Source organism: Triticum urartu, chromosome 7A (genome assembly GCF_056163025.1).
Source record: "Triticum urartu cultivar PI428250 chromosome 7A, HENAU_Tu73, whole genome shotgun sequence".
NCBI classification, from domain to species: Eukaryota; Viridiplantae; Streptophyta; class Magnoliopsida; order Poales; family Poaceae; genus Triticum; species Triticum urartu.
The window spans coordinates 431,724,794-431,741,484 of record NC_141879.1 but is presented as its reverse complement, the minus strand read 5'-3'; the positions used below and the strand labels follow the sequence as shown (position 1 = coordinate 431,741,484).

At 39.7% G+C, this 16,691-nt stretch overlaps 1 protein-coding gene across 1 annotated transcript; it reads right to left on the bottom strand.

The window, feature by feature from the left end:
• Window positions 1-11,344: 11,344 nt before the first annotated feature.
• LOC125528119 (vesicle-associated protein 1-2) lies at window positions 11,345-16,436 on the bottom strand. The gene is made up of 8 exons (XM_048692630.2): window positions 16,234-16,436; window positions 16,040-16,110; window positions 15,086-15,167; window positions 14,874-14,989; window positions 14,523-14,684; window positions 14,382-14,423; window positions 13,661-13,738; window positions 11,345-11,704 (listed from the first exon to the last, which is right to left on the bottom strand). Exons 1-8 carry the CDS (start codon window positions 16,301-16,303, stop codon window positions 11,594-11,596), a joined length of 732 nt encoding a protein of 243 aa, XP_048548587.1. The 5' UTR covers window positions 16,304-16,436; the 3' UTR covers window positions 11,345-11,593.
• Window positions 16,437-16,691: the final 255 nt, after the last annotated feature.

Here is a 16,691-nt window from a genome sequence, read left to right as displayed (position 1 = left end):
CTATCATCGAAACCTTAAGCGTGCGGACCCTACGGTTCGAGAACAATGTAGACATGACCGAGACACGTCTCCGGTCAATAACCAATAGCGGGACCTGGATGCCCATATTGGCTCCTACATATTCTACGAAGATCTTTATCGGTCAGACCGCATAACAACATACGTTGTTCCCTTTGTCATCGGTATGTTACTTGCCCGAGATTCGATCGTGAGTATCCAATACCTAGTTCAATCTCGTTACCGGCAAGTCTCTTTACTCGTTCTGTAATACATCATCCCGCAACTAACTCATTAGTTGCAATGCTTGCAAGGCTTAAGTGATGTGCATTACCGAGAGGGCCCAGAGATACCTCTCCGACATTCAGAGTGAAAAATCCTAATCTCGAAATACGCCAACCCAACATGTACCTTTGGAGACACCTGTAGAGCTCCTTTATAATCACCTAGTTACGTTGTGACGTTTGGTAGCACACAAAGTGTTCCTCCGGCAAACGGGAGTTACATAATCTCATAGTCATAGGAACATGTATAAGTCATGAAGAAAGCAATAGCAACATACTAAACGATCGGATGCTAAGCTAATGAAATGGGTCATGTCAATCACATCATTCTCCTAATGATGTGATCCCGTTAATCAAATAACAACTCTTTTGTTTATGGTTAGGAAACATAACCATCTTCGATTAACGAGCTAGTCAAGTAGAGGCATACTAGTGACACTTTGTTTGTCTATGTATTCACACAAGTATTATGTTTCCGGTTAATACAATTCTAGCATGAATAATAAACATTTATCATGATATAAGGAAATAAATAATAACTTTATTATTGCCTCTAGGGCATATTTCCTTCAGTCTCCCACTTGCACTAGAGTCAATAATCTAGTTCACATCGCCATATGATTTAACAGCAATAGTTCATCACCATGTGATTAACACCCATAGTTCACATCGATATGTGATCAACACCCAAAGGGTTCACTAGATTCAGTAATCTAGTTCACATCGCTATGTGATTAACACCCAAGGAGTACTAAGGTGTGATCATGTTTTGCTTGTGAGAGAATCTTAGTCAACGGGTCTATCACATTCAGATCCGTAAGTATTTTGCAAATATTTATGTCAACAATGCTCTGCACGGAGCTACTCTAGCTAATTGCTCCCACTTTCAATATGTATCTAGATCGAGACTTAGAGTCATCCAGATCTGTGTCAAAACTTGCATCGACGTAACTTTTTACGACGAACCTTTTTGTCACCTCCATAATTGAGAAATATTTCCTTATTCCACTAAGGATAATTTTGACCGATGTCCAGTGATCTACTCTTATATCACTATTGTACTCCCTTGCTTAACACAGTGTAGGGTATACAATAGATCTGGTACACAACATGGCATACTTTATAGAACCTATGGCTGAGGCATAGGGAATGACTTTCATTCTATTTCTATCTTCTGCCGTGGTCGGGCTTTGAGTCTTACTCAATTTCACACCTTGCAACACAGGCAAGAACTCTTTCTTTGACTGTTCCATTTTGAACTACTTCAAAATCTTGTCAAGGTATGTACTCATTGAAAAACTTATCGAGCGTCTTGATCTATCTCTATAGATCTTGATGCTCAATATGTAAGCAGCTTTACCAAGGTCTTTCTTTGAAAAACTCCTTTCAAATATTCCTTTATGCTTTCCAGAAAATTATACATTATTTCCGATCAACAATATGTTGTTCACATATACTTATCAGAAATGTTGTAGTGCTCCCACTCACTTTTTTGTAAATACATGCTTCACCGCAAGTCTGTATAAAACTATATGCTTTGATCAACTTATCAAAGCGTATATTCCAACTTCGAGATTCTTGCACCGGTCCATAGATGGATCGCTGGAGCTTGCATATTTAGTTAACACCTTTAGGATCGACAAAACCTTCTAGTTGCATTGTATACAACTCTTCTTTAGTAAATCCATTAAGGAATGCAGTTTTGTTTATCCATTTGCCAGATTTCATAAAATGCGGCAATTGCTAACATGATTCGGACAGACTTAAGCATAGATACGAGTGAGAAAATCTCATCGTAGTCAACACCTTGAACTTGTCGAAAACCTTTTGCGACAATTCTAGCTTTGTAGATAGTAACACTACTATCAGCGTCCGTCTTCCTCTTGAAGATCCATTTATTTTCTATGGCTTGCCAATCATCGGGCAAGTCAACCAAAGTCCATACTTTATTCTCATACATGGATCATATCTCAGATTTCATGGCCTCAAACCATTTCGCGGAATCTGGGCTCATCATCACTTCCTCATAGTTCGCAAGTTCGTCATGGTCTAGTAACATGACTTCCAGAACAGGATTACCGTACCACTCTGGTGCGGATCTCACTCTGGTTTACCTACGAGATTTGGTAGTAACTTGATCTGAAGTTACATGATCATCATCATTAGCTTCCTCACTAATTGGTGTAGTAGTCACAGGAACAGATTTCTGTGATGAACTACTTTCCAATAAGGGAGCAGGTACAGTTACCTCATCAAGTTCTACTTTCCTCCCACTCACTTCTTTCAAGAGAAACTCCTTCTCTAGAAAAACTCCGAATTTAGCAACAAAAGTCTTGCCTTCGGATTTGTGATAGAAGGTGTACCCAACAGTCTCCTTTGGGTATTCTATGAAGACATATTTCTCCGATTTGGGTTTGAGCTTATTAGGATGAAACTTTTTCATATAAGCATCACAACCCCAAACTTTAAGAAACAACAACTTTGGTTTCTTGCCAAACCACAGTTCAGATTGTTGTCGTCTCAACGGACTTAGATGGTGCCCTATTTAACGTGAATGCAGCTGTCTCTAATGCATAACCCCAAAACGATAGTGGTAGATCGATAAGAGACATCATAGATCGCACTATATCTAATAAAGTACGGTTATGACGTTCGGACACACCATTACACTATGGTGTTCCAGGTGGCGTGAGTAGTGAAACTATTTCACATTGTTTTAATTGAAGACCAAACTCGTAACTCAAATGTTTTACCTCTGCGATCATATCGTAGAAACTTTTATTTTCTTGTCACGATGATTTTCCATTTCACTCTGAAATTCTTTGAACTTTTCAAATGTTTCAGACTTATGTTTCATCAAGCAGATATACCCAAATCTGCTCAAATCATATGTGAAGGTCAGAAAATAACGATACCCGCCGTGAGCTTCAACACTCATCGGATCGCATACATCAGTATGTATTATTTCCAATAAGTCAGTTGCTCGCTCCATTGTTCCGGAGAACGGAGTCTTTAGTCATCTTGCCCATAAGGCATGGTTCACAAGCACCAAGTGATTCATAATCAAGTGATTTCAAAATCCCATCAGCATGGAGTTTCTTCATGCGCTTTACACCAATATGACCTAAACGGCAGTGCCACAAATAAGTTGCACTATCATTATTAACTTGCATCTTTTGGTTTCAATATTATGATTATGTGTATCACTACAATCGAGATCCAACGAACTATTTTCATTGGGTGTGTAACCATATAAGGTTTTATTCATGTAAACAGAACAACAATTTATTCTCTTACTTAAATGAATAACCGTATTACAATAAACATGATCAAATCATATTCATGCTCAACGCAAACACCAAATAACACTTATTCAGGTTCAACACTAATCCCGAAAGTATAGGGAGTGTGCGATGATGATCATATCAATCTTGGAACCACTTCCAACACACATCGTCACTTCACCCTTAACTAGTCTCTGTTTATTCTGCAACTCCCGTTTCGAGTTACTAATCTTAGCAACTGAACTAGTATCAAATACTGAGGGGTTGCTATAAACACTAGTAAAGTACACATCAATAACATGTATATCAAATATACTTATGTTCACTTTGCCATCCTTCTTATCCGCCAAATACTTGGTGCAGTTTCGCTTCCAGTGACCAGTCCCTTTGCAGTAGAAGCACTTAGTCTCAGGCTTAGGACCAGACTTGGGCTTCTTCACTTGAGCAGCAACTTGCTTGCCGTTCTTCTTGAAGTTCCCCTTCTTCCCTTTGCCCTTTTCTTGAAACTAGTGATCTTGTCAACCATCAACACTTGATGCTCTTTCTTGATTTCTACATTCATCGATTTCATCATCATGAAAAGCTCGGGATTCGTTTTCGTCATCCCTTGCATACTATAGTTCATCACGAAGTTCTACTAACTTGGTGATGGTGACTAGAGAATTCTGTCAATCACTATCTTATCTGGAAGATTAACTCCCACTTGATTCAAGCGATTGTAGTACCCAGACAATCTGGGCACATGCTCACTAGTTGAGCGATTCTCCTCCATCTTTTAGCTATAGAACTTGTTGGAGACTTCATATCTCTCAACTCGGGTATTTGCTTGAAATATTAACTTCAACTCCTGGAACATCTCATATGGTCCATGACGTTCAAAACGTCTTTGAAGTCCCGATTCTAAGCCGTTAAGCATGGTGCACTAAACTATCAAGTAGTCATCATATTGAGCTAGCCAAACGTTCATAATGTCTGCATCTGCTCCTACAATAGGTCTGTCATCTAGTGGTGCATCAAGGACATAATTCTTCTGTGCAGCAATGAGGATAAACCTCAGATCACGGATCCAATCCGCATCTTTGCTACTAACATCTTTCAACACAATTTTCTCTAGGAACATATCAAAATAAACATATGAAAGCAACAACGCGAGCTATTGATCTACAACATAATTTCCAAAATACTACCAGGACTAAGTTCATGATAAATTTAAGTTCAATTTAATCATATTACTTAAGAACTCCCACTTAGATAGACATCCCTCTAATCCTCTAAGTGATTACGTGATCCAAATCAACTAAACCATGTCCGATCATCACGTGAGATGGAGTAGTTTCATTGGTGAACATCTTTATGTTGATCATATCTACTATATGATTCACGCTCGACCTTTCGGTCTCCGTGTTCCGAGGCCATATCTGTATATGCTTGGCTCGTCAAGTATAACCTGAGTATTCCGCGTGTGCAACTGTTTTGCACCTGTTGTATTTGAACGTAGAGCCTATCACACCCGATCATCACGTGGTGTCTCAGCACGAAGAACTTTCGCAACGGTGCATACTCAGGGAGAACACTTCTTCATAATTAGTGAGAGATCATCTTATAATGCTACCGTCAATCAAAGCAAGATAAGATGCATAAAAGATAAACATCACATGTAATCAATATAAGTGATATGATATGGCCATCATCATCTTGTGCTTGTGATCTTCATCTCCGAAGCACCGTTGTGATCACCATCGTCACCGGCGTGACACCTTGATCTCCATCGTAGCATCGTTGTCGTCTCGCCAAGCTTGTGCTTCCACGACTATCGCTACCGTTTAGTGATAAAGTAAAGCATTACAGCGCGATTGCATTGCATACAATAAAGCGACAACCATATGGCTCCTGCCAGTTGCCGATAACTCGGTTACAAAACATGATCATCTCATACAATAAAATTTAGCATCATGTCTTGACCATATCACATCACAACATGCCCTGCAAAAACAAGTTAGACGTCCTCTACTTTGTTGTTGCAAGTTTTACGTGGCTGCTACGGGCTTAAGCAAGAACCAATCTTACCTACGCATCAAAACCACAACGATAGTTTGTCAAGTTGGTGCTGTTTTAACCTTCGCAAGGACCGGGCATAGCCACACTCGATTCAACTAAAGTTGGAGAAACTGTCACCCGCAAGCCACCTGTGTGCAAAGCACGTCGGGAGAACCGGTCTCGCGTAAGCGTACGCGTAATGTCGGTCTGGGCCGCTTCGTCCAACAATACCGCCAACCAAAGTATGACATGCTGGTAAGCAGTATGACTTATATCGCCCACAACTCACTTGTGTTCTACTCGTGCATATAACATCAACATATAAAGCCTAGGCTCTGATACCACTGTTGGGGAACGTAGTAATTTCAAAAAATTTCCTACGCACATGCAAGATCATGTGATGCATAGCAACGAGGGGAGAGTGTGATCTACGTACCATGTAGATCGACAACGGAAGCGTTTGGTTGATGTAGTCGTACGTCTCCATGGTTCGACCGATCCAAGCACCGTTACTTCGGCACCTCCGAGTTCTTGGCACACGTTCAGCTCGATGACGATCCCCGGGCTCCGATCCAGCAAAGCGTCGGGGAGGAGTTCCGTCAGCACGACGGCGTGGTGACGATCTTGATGTTCTACCATCGCAGGGCTTCGCCTAAGCACCGCTACAATATGACCGAGGTGGAATATGGTGGAGGGGAGCACCGCACACGGCTAAGGAACGATCACGAAGATCAACTTGTGTGTCCATGGGGTGCCCCTTGCCTCAGTATATAAAGGATGGAGGAGGAGGAGGCCGGCCAAGGCTTGGTGTGGCCAGGATGTGGAGTCCTACTAGGACTCCAAGTCCTAGTAGGAGTCCACCAAGAGGGGAGGAAGGGAGAAGGAAGTGGAGGAGAAGGAAAGGTGGCCGGCCCCCTTTTCCCTAGTCCAATTCGGACTAGAGGGGAGGGGGGCGCAGCAGCCCCTTGGCCCTTTCTCCTCTTCCCACTAAAGCCCATCAAGGCCCATTGCTTCTCCCGCAACTACCCGGTACTCCGAAAAATACCAGAATCACTCGGAACCTTTCCGATGTCCGAATATAGTCGTCCAATATATCGATCTTTACGTCTCGACCATTTCGAGACTCCTCGTCATGTCCCCGATCTCATCCGGGACTCCGAACTCCTTCGGTACATCAAAACTCATAAACTCATAATATAATTGTCATCGAAACCTTAAGCGTGCGGACCCTACGGTTCGAGAACAATGTAGACATGACCGAGACACGTCTCCGGTCAATAACCAATAGCGGGACCTGGATGCCCATATTGGCTCCTACATATTCTACGAAGATCTTTATCGGTCAGACCGCATAACAACATACGTTGTTCCCTTTGTCATCGGTATGTTACTTGCCCGAGATTCGATCGTCAGTATCCAATACCTAGTTCAATCTCGTTACCGGCAAGTCTCTTTACTCGTTCCGTAATACATCATCCCGCAACTAACTCATTAGTTGCAATGCTTGCAAGGCTTAAGTGATGTGCATTACCGAGAGGGCCCAGAGATACCTCTCCGACATTCGGAGTGACAAATCCTAATCTCGAAATACGCCAACCCAACATGTAACTTTGGAGACACCTGTAGAGCTCCTTTATAATCACCCAGTTACGTTGTGACGTTTGGTAGCACACAAAGTGTTCCTCCGGCAAACGGGAGTTGCATAATCTCATAGTCATAGGAACATGTATAAGTCATGAAGAAAGCAATAGCAACATACTAAACGATCGGGTGCTAAGCTAATGAAATGGGTCATGTCAATCACATCATTCTCCTAATGATGTGATCCCGTTAATCAAATAACAACTCTTTTGTTTATGATTAGGAAACATAACCATCTTCGATTAACGAGCTAGTCAAGTAGAGGCATACTAGTGACACTTTGTTTGTCTATGTATTCACACAAGTATTATGTTTCCGGTTAATACAATTCTAGCATGAATAATAAACATTTATCATGATATAAGGAAATAAATAATAACTTTATTATTGCCTCTAGGGCATATTTCCTTCAGCCTCATCGTCCATGGAGATTCTGATCGGCTCCCCCTCTTCTTTCTTCAGGTTGATTTCTGCTCCAGTGCCTCCTCGCTTCGGTTGTTGTCCCTTTCCCCGTTGTATTTCTTCTAGATCTAGTTGTTTGATTTGATTACCCTGTTGTTTGATGTAGATGTATGTGTATGTGCATTCGTAGATGTGGATTTGGCTTGCGATTTTGTTGCACTTGCAGTGGTAGATGCATGGATGTAGCGGTGCATCCGATTCCCCTGTCGACTTTCTTATCTGTTCGTCTGGACGTCTGATTCCGCTATCTTTTTTTTGTTAGATGTAGTGGCCTGCGTTATTAGGTAGCAATCGCATCAAATTCGTTACTGTAGTTTCATTTTAATTACAGTGTAATTTCCTCTGAAATATATAGGCAAGTGGCACTGTGATTACAGTGTAATTTCCAGAGGTAATCACAGTGCAATGTCTACTGTAACTTCTGTGATTTTAGTTTACAATCACTGCAATTGCAGTGCTATTTTCAGTTTAGTTACACTAGATCACAATGAAATTTTCAATTCAATTAAAGTAATTTTTGCGGTTTGTCTATGTTGTGTCTTCAAGTATTTTAGAACCTTTTTCTGCGTGGTTTGTCTTAGTTGGGTTTGTCTATGTTGTGTCTTCAAGCATTTTAGAACCTTTTTCTGCGTGGTTTGTCTTAGTTGGGTAGTATTTGCATCCATTGTATACCCTTTTCTTTTCTTTTTCTATGTTTTAGGTAGTGTTGCATCTAAGTTTACAGCAGCTTCATGACTGTAATTCCATTTTAATTACAGTGTAATTTCCTCTGAAATTACATTGTAATTATAGTGTTCTTACAGTGGAATTTCAGAGTAACCGCAGTGTATTTTTCAGGATAATTACAATGTAAATCATAGTGCCATTTTACTGTAATTACTGTGCAATTTAACTATATTTTACAGTGTTGTTATGGTGTAATTTCCAGGGGTAATCACAGTGCAATATTTACAATAATTATACTGGGATATTTACTGTATTTACATTCAGTATAATTTCAGTATAATTACATTGGTAATTAGACTTTAAATCACACTGTCTTTGTTGAATAATGTTGCATCTAATCACACACTCAAAATATACTGAATCTACCTTTGTGTCAGAAACTTCGCTGTGCACAGGAAATTCTGCTTGCCTACTATTTTCAGCAACTTGATAATAGTAATTTCAGTATTTTTGCTACTGTAAATTTAAATTCTTTGCCATCATGCTTTCGAAACAAAATTGACCAGTTTCTTTAATTTTAACTACAGTGCTCTGTGTGATACACTATGTGGAATAGAAAGGATTTATGATCTGTGCTTTTCTGCCTTGTGATTTTACAGGTCCTTCGATCTCAAAGAAATTCACTAGGCATGAGAAAAGAAGTTGGAATTGAAAGATTTCTGATCTGTGGATCGTCTCTTGTATGATCTTCTATAGTTCTCCCCAAATTTCTTGTTGCGGTTGTCCCTCCTTCCCTCTCTGCAAGCATCTCCCTCAAATCTCTGTTGATCTGGCTTGGTAATGACGATACATTTACAGCTGTACTTCCTAGGTGCATTTATTTTTTATTTCCTCTATATACATTTTTCTTCATATTTTTCTTCCACGTTGCAGCTGTGCTTCCCTATAACCATTCGAAAGCATTGGTTTTCTTTCATGGTTTGTTTTAAGGAAAGAGCCTTAGCTTTCCTTGATCTGGCTTTTAATGAGCATTCTGAATTTCACTTGCAGATTCACGATCCATAGTACATTGTTTTAATCAATTTGTTTATAAATTAGTTTCCTTTTTGAAAGCACTGTGTTGTTATCTTTTAAGATTTATCTCTTGTGTTTTCTTTTATTTGAACAGATTACAAACTTCATAGGATTTTGGGATACTTTTATTACTCCCATGTTGAGGAAATGAATTGATTTTGATAAAATTGATGATGTCTTCCTAGCTGTTCCCAACCAGACCAATAGGTAATTTGTTTTTTACTATGGCTGACCTGATTTTCCTTATTTACATTGTTGGTATTTTTGTTTTTCTTCCTTTATTCATGTTTATCGAAGTGAGGACCACAAGGACTCTAGTTGATAACCATTTTTCCAGCCCTGTCCTGAGAGGGCACCATCTGAACCCATGGGCATATGCACCCACTTTTCATAAAATGCATTTTAAGCACGTTTTAAAATGTCAAAAAATCAAAAGAAAATATCACGCATACATGTTCGCAAATGTGTGTACGCGGCACAAAGTTTTATGAAAAAATGTCTTTTTGTTTTGCCTCTGCAAAAAAGACAAATTTCAGTGCTTCTAAATAGTGTTTCACGACATAATTTTTTGTCTTTTTGCACAGGCCACGAAAAAAGTTATTTTTCTGTGAAACTTTATGCACGCACATAGAACATGGAGACGTACCCGTGCAAATTTTTTTCATATTCTTTTAGAATTTAGAAATGTGTTTTTCAAAGTGGGTTCATATGTATCCGGGTTCATCCATGCACTTCTCACCCTGTCATTCCCAACTTAAGGATAAAGTATGCCAATGATATGCTTTTCAGTGAGTTCAACGGCATGCATAAATTCTAGTTACTGATTTCTTTGTTGATAAAGAACTTCTATCTTTATACTTTAAATTTACAGTAAAGAGGCTCATGAATTCCTTTTTTCAGTTCTACTTTTGGCTGAAAGTTGCTTAATTACTGCACTCGTCTGCATCATTAACTGTATGTTGTAATATGTATTCTCAGCTTTTTGGGTCAGTGTGAATTGCTTCTCTTTTTGTTGTATATCTTCATGATTGGTCTATTTTCTTGTTTGATCCTTTTTTCAGACTGCGAAACAACAATGAGGAGAAGAAGGCCTTTTTGCATCGGTGAGATGTTGAACTATGGATAGGGCTGTGTGTATGTTGCTTCAGTGTGTAGTCATCTGTATGATAGGCAGTGTGTATTTTGGTTCAGTTGTTTCTGTATAATCTGTAGATGACAGGTGCTACTATAATTCCTAGGTTTTATTACTGTAATTCCAAGGTTTTCTTACTGTAATTTCAAGGTTTACCACGTGCTTGTCATGAGTGCAAATGGGTCCAGTCCAACCCGCATCCATACCAACTCTTGACTCAGGACAGTTTAAGCACATACATACAAGGGACAAAAAATACACCTGTTAAATTTTCATTGGCTGGAAAATTCGAATGAAACTGAATTGTTTTTCAATCGACTGTGAAATAGACAGTCAACCTAAGCTAGACCAAGTCTATAGAAAAATATGCAAATATCGACAACACTAAATATAGATATGAAGTGTTCAAAAGAAGGATATGAAAAATGTATTTTATGATATTTCAAATGAAAATAATTTGGTGTTGTAGACGTTGATATACTCTTCTATAGATTTGTGCGAGCTCATAAACATGTAGACAAATGAAAACAGGTTTGGCGCTTCCTCCCGCATACCCGCTTGGTTAAGAAATATGGCATCTTTTTATTAATCATTGATGAAAACTTGAACATGTCAAAATGCACCATATATTCCAAACAGAGTATAAAGAGGGGAAAATCCAGTTCTTCCACAAACTAGAATAGCAAATTACTGCAACACAAATCAGATTTACCTTTCCAAATGGGACACACATTCAACTATGGACTGACAATTTCACAGTACAGGTCTAACTGTGAACAAAAGCAATTGATGCATTTTCCAAGTTACAGCGTCATCATAGCGCACAACTCACCAATGAAATTAACAACAAAAGAAGCTTAAACTAGCTCAATATTTCTCACACATGTACTCCTATATTGACAAAACATAAAGGAGAACTTGAAGACATTTGATCTCGAATGATCTTTTCAAGTTCCCAAACATGACTAGCAAGTCCAGTTCCCTTCGATACGGTCAAGTGATACGGATGAAAAGAATTATGACTTCATCATGTAGCCCAGGAAGATCCCGATCAAAGCTACAATTATGACAATTACAAAGGAAAACCCTCCACCGCGCCTCTTGCTGACTTCCCGTCTCATCATATCCTGTGATAAACAGAAAAACATGATAAAAGTGAATCACAGATTCGTGACAGAAAAGTAGTAAATATAAATTGTTTCAGACAAATATCTCTCTTCTTCTATTAGCTTTAGTACTAGATAGAAGAATAGTATGCAGAGTCTATATTTTAGGTAGGCATCACTATATATACAATTATATTGCCTAGCGACATGAGGTTCATCTAGCTGTCTATTGGCTTCATCGATGCACCACTATTTCTTTTATTTGCCATGCTCAAGTTCTTAAAAGGATTGTTCATATTAGCATGCAATAATCTAAAACGACACAAACAAATGACCATTTCATTGAACGAACCTATTTCTTACAACCAAGATGTTAGACATGAGCTCAGAAGTTCCTATCCACTTCTAAATGATCCTTAAAACTCCTGCATCTCTCAGTTTGACTTTTTTTGGTCTTCGACACAGTTTCGACTATGATTTTCACTTATAGTATGTCTACAGAATTGGTATAAAGATGCATGAAATGAAACTATTTTGCAACACAAATACAACGATACTATTTATACATGCCCAATCCATACACTTTATTATATATCAAGTTGTCAAAGTTGCGCATTAAAGACCGTGCAAAATCAAGCGCGCCCTAGATTGTGGGAGTATGCAATTTCATTATTTCAGTTCACCTTTCCTAACAAGGATTTGAGTAGTTCAGTAGCAATGCACTTATAGTGGTTTCTTACACTGACATCAAGGGTGGTTTGCTAGAAGTACTAGTGAGGTTCCAGAAGTGTGGAAGTTGGGCAAGTGGTTATTTGGGTGGCTTATAGTGGAAACTATTCTGGCTCCCTCTGTACATCAAGGACTGTAAATACCTCATTTATGAATTTGTATAGTGAAGATTTTAATCAAAATATCGAAGACAGAGCCCGGTTTCAGGTTGAAATACAGAAACCAAAAATTACTCAGCAGTAGAGAAAAACCCAAGCAATTGACGTTTTAATCTTCAGAATACATAAATTGGAAAGGAAATCTTTGAAATGTTATGTTGGAGCTGAAGATTCTCCAGCATGACTAGTATCGAGCTGAGGTAGCAAAAAACAAACAGCATATATATGCAGATTGCTCTGGATGTATAACCTGTTTGGTTCATGACTAACTTTGCCATAACTAACCTTAGGCAAAATGTAGCTGCCACAAAAAGTGTGGCTAACAAAATGGCCACCACAAGTGTGGCAAGATTTGGCAAAAAATTGAGTCTATGACATGTGGACCATATCACTAGAAAAGTGTGGCAAGCCACAAGTGTGGCAATGAACCAAACACAAGCCTAAGATGTTGTGGCATGACTAAGGTTAGGCATGGCAACCTTAGGCTGGGAACCAAACAGGCCAGTAGTGTTCTTTTGGAAAAATGTCTTGTAGAAGTTCTTTGGCATGGGAACAGCAACTTAAAACAATTCAGTGTTGACTAGCTTGGGATCAACAGCCAGTCTTGTGACAAGTCAGAAGTCACCAGGCATGTTTCATTTATTTACAGTTTCAACTATGGAGCTTTCATTTTCATCAATTTGAGAATAAACAGGTACATCCATTGCTATTGTTATTCCTAATGCAGAAAGCGACAGTTAGGTGCCTTTTGAGCTTCAAGATAGTTCCATATTACTACTTTAATGTAATAACTCTGTTGGTTTGGTCCTCAAGTAAAAATGCCCAATACATCACAAGGAAACAAGAAGGGTGAAAATTTTCAAAACAGAAAATGATAGGGAGAAGAAGAAAACTAAAGCATTCACAGCAGCTTTATACTTTTAAGTTCCTCTAGCACCAATTGAATTTAGATTCTTAAATTTCAGATGATCATAGATGGTGGCATCTAGTAGGTGCTTAGTATTAGATAAGTTCCAAAACTTCAGATAAAGGTTCCACTATGAAGCCACAGTACTATATCTAGAAAGATAGCATGCAATACTGCACTCACAAGTTCCTGTCTAATTTTATGGTTCTGTTGAATTGCAGAATTCTTTTCTTCGGTCAACTTGGAGATCAAAGCTCCAGCCTGCAAAACAAATTTGAGAATGTAAGATATTTCATATTACGACATACTAAACCCATAGCCATTATTAAAGAAACTAGATGATACCCCGCGCGTTTCTGCAGGAACCTTGTTAAAACAAATGCATAACTTAGGTGCTACAGAAACAACTAAAACTAATGCAAAAGCAAATGTAAAAACAATCTAGGTTTACATTTTATAAAAACAATAAAACACACAAAGTATGTGACAAAATGATGCATAAAAAGAGAAACTTCTGGATCGAACTTATGACTGGCATGCATGGCTTGATTCCCCACAAAAGAAAAGGCGTGCGTGACTTGATGAGGTGCCAAGTTTTTCGTGGATAGATTAATACAAAAAAAGTAACTTATGACCACATGCATGACTTGTTGATGTGGCATGGCTGCATGGAGAGGAAAATTAGGTGGTGGGTTGCACCTATGTAGGAATAAAGGATGAGGGGAGAGCTAAATCACAGGAGAAGCCAATAAAATCGCATGAAACTTGCCATGATACAAGATACCAGTAATCAAATGTAACATAATGTGCAAGGCCACAACCATTTCAGGAAACTAACATAATTATGAGCCAACAAATCATTGATGAACTTATTATTGGATCACACACTGGAATAACAACTGACCTCTAAAGATTTTTCTTGGGGCTCAATGCGTTCTCGCAGTGCCTGCAATGAATACAGAATCAAGTAATTATCCCTCAACAGGGGGTGGGGGGGGGGGGTGCTAAACGTGTGGGTGCAAGGTCAACAATCATGACAACTCACCCTGGTGAATCCCCCAGCAGGACCATCTCCATTTTCTGATTCAACCCTAGATGGGGAGCCTTCCTCGGATTCTTCAGGAACTGGAGATGGTGGCTGTGGAGGTGCAACATAGGTGACACGTAATTTCATCTCTTCAATCTTATTTCCAGATTCCTTCATAAACTGCAAGCCATTCAACAACACGACCAATCAATCAATACAGGTGTACCACCAAAGTCAACGGAGAAAAAGGATACAACTGAAACAAGGATTTTCCGGCTCCTAAGTTAATCGATCGACTAATGCCTTAATTCTCATATAAGTAATGCCTCATTTGATTCCTTAAGAAACATATTAAGAGGGAAGCATTACCATCTCTCCTGTAACATCCTTCACATTTATGCCAGAGGGTGCGACAACGCTCTGGACTAGGAACTTATCTTTGCACTGCATGTCAGATGGTACTTCTCGCTGTGCTTGCATTGTCACTGCAATAATATATATATATGCACAATTATCACCAAAAAAGAAAATAACTTGATCACATCAAGAACAATGGGGGAGGAAATCTGAAGATCACAAACCAACAACATCGCATGTAGATCGTGGCAAGACAACCCCTGTGTTGGGCCGCACAGAGTATTTCTTTGGGCTTGTAGTTTTCACCTGAGACAATGAAGAGAACAGGAAATATAAAACAACACAATACAGCCCCTTTGAGTTCATGATTTCTTGCAAGCTTAGATTGAAGTGATTCCACTGCAAACCGTTCTAACGATTTCAGTGTCATTATGCAGTTATACACTGGAAGGTTTCACCTCTAACGATCGAATGGCAAGGAAAACAATTAAATAACATAGGTACACAAAAGTAATCAAGAATAATAAACCTACGGAATCGGTTGTGCGCGAACGTCCGCATGCGTGCCTCATAGCGCGAACAGCTCTGAACCGTGCAATCACTCGGCTGCCATACACACATCACGCGTCATGATTCAAGTCAGGATGATACCACGGTGATGTGTTTGGTGCACAGTGTGTCGCACGGTAGTACTGTCCTAAACCTATACCACAGTCACACCGAGGGCTGTATTTTGACAACAATTAAACAACCCATACAGACGATGATTAGGATATAGTAGTTGGCACTATATGCCAACAACATAACCAACTCCAAGGTGCATGCCATCAAATTCAAGGTATAGACAATCAAACAACATACAGACTTGAACAACTTAAAAACCATAAGAATGACCGGCGATTATGTTTGAGAGAGAATAGCTCTAAACTATATTTGATTCTTAGGCATCATATCATAAGAGACAATTTTCGAGATCACTGATCAGGTCAAATCCAAAGACACGATTCACGGAAACAAAAAATCGCGAATAACAGCTGTGACATGCAGATAGATGATATGCCACACCGAAACGTACAACGCATCAAAGCGCACATGGAACTGCTCCTGTTCTAGGGTTCCAGGACGATCTGTACGGAACAAAAAGATCAGCCAGAGATTTCTGGAAAGGACCAACGGACCTTGAAGGCGATGTAGTCGTCGCTGAGATTCGACAGCTGCATCGAGCAGGAGATCTGCTTCTTCAACTCAACTGCTCAACAAAAACAACAGACGAGAATCACAGACCAATCGATCCACGGTGAAAGAAGAGAGCAAAAAAGGAGATCTTCTTCGCAGAGAGGAAAGATAGGGGGAGGGGGATAAGGGGGCGTACAGGGGAAGCGGAGCTCGATGGGGTCGATGCGGAGGAGCTCGCCGGCGGGGGCTGGTCCGGGGGAGGCCATTGCCGGAGAGGGGGAGGCAAAGGGGAGATCTCGGGGCGGTGGGTGCGAGGAGGGGGAGAAGAGGCGTGGAGGAGCGAGAAAAGAAGAAACGTGGAAATAAGGAAGAGGAGTACTGATTTGGCCCTCGTTTTCCTTCCTGACAAATTTTTCTTTGCAATTTCAGGCAGCCACGCTAAGACAAACCACCTTCTATCGTATACTCTCACAAAGATAACAGACATTTTTTATGCTTTTGATGAAAATGGCCTATAGCCTTTAACTTGTCGGTGAGTAACAGAATCGTCATCGAACTTGAGAAACACTACAATACAATACTTATATATACGAATATGTAATATCTAAGGTCGGTCATGAGTACGCTCTGCCGACACGAACACCCTCTCGTGAG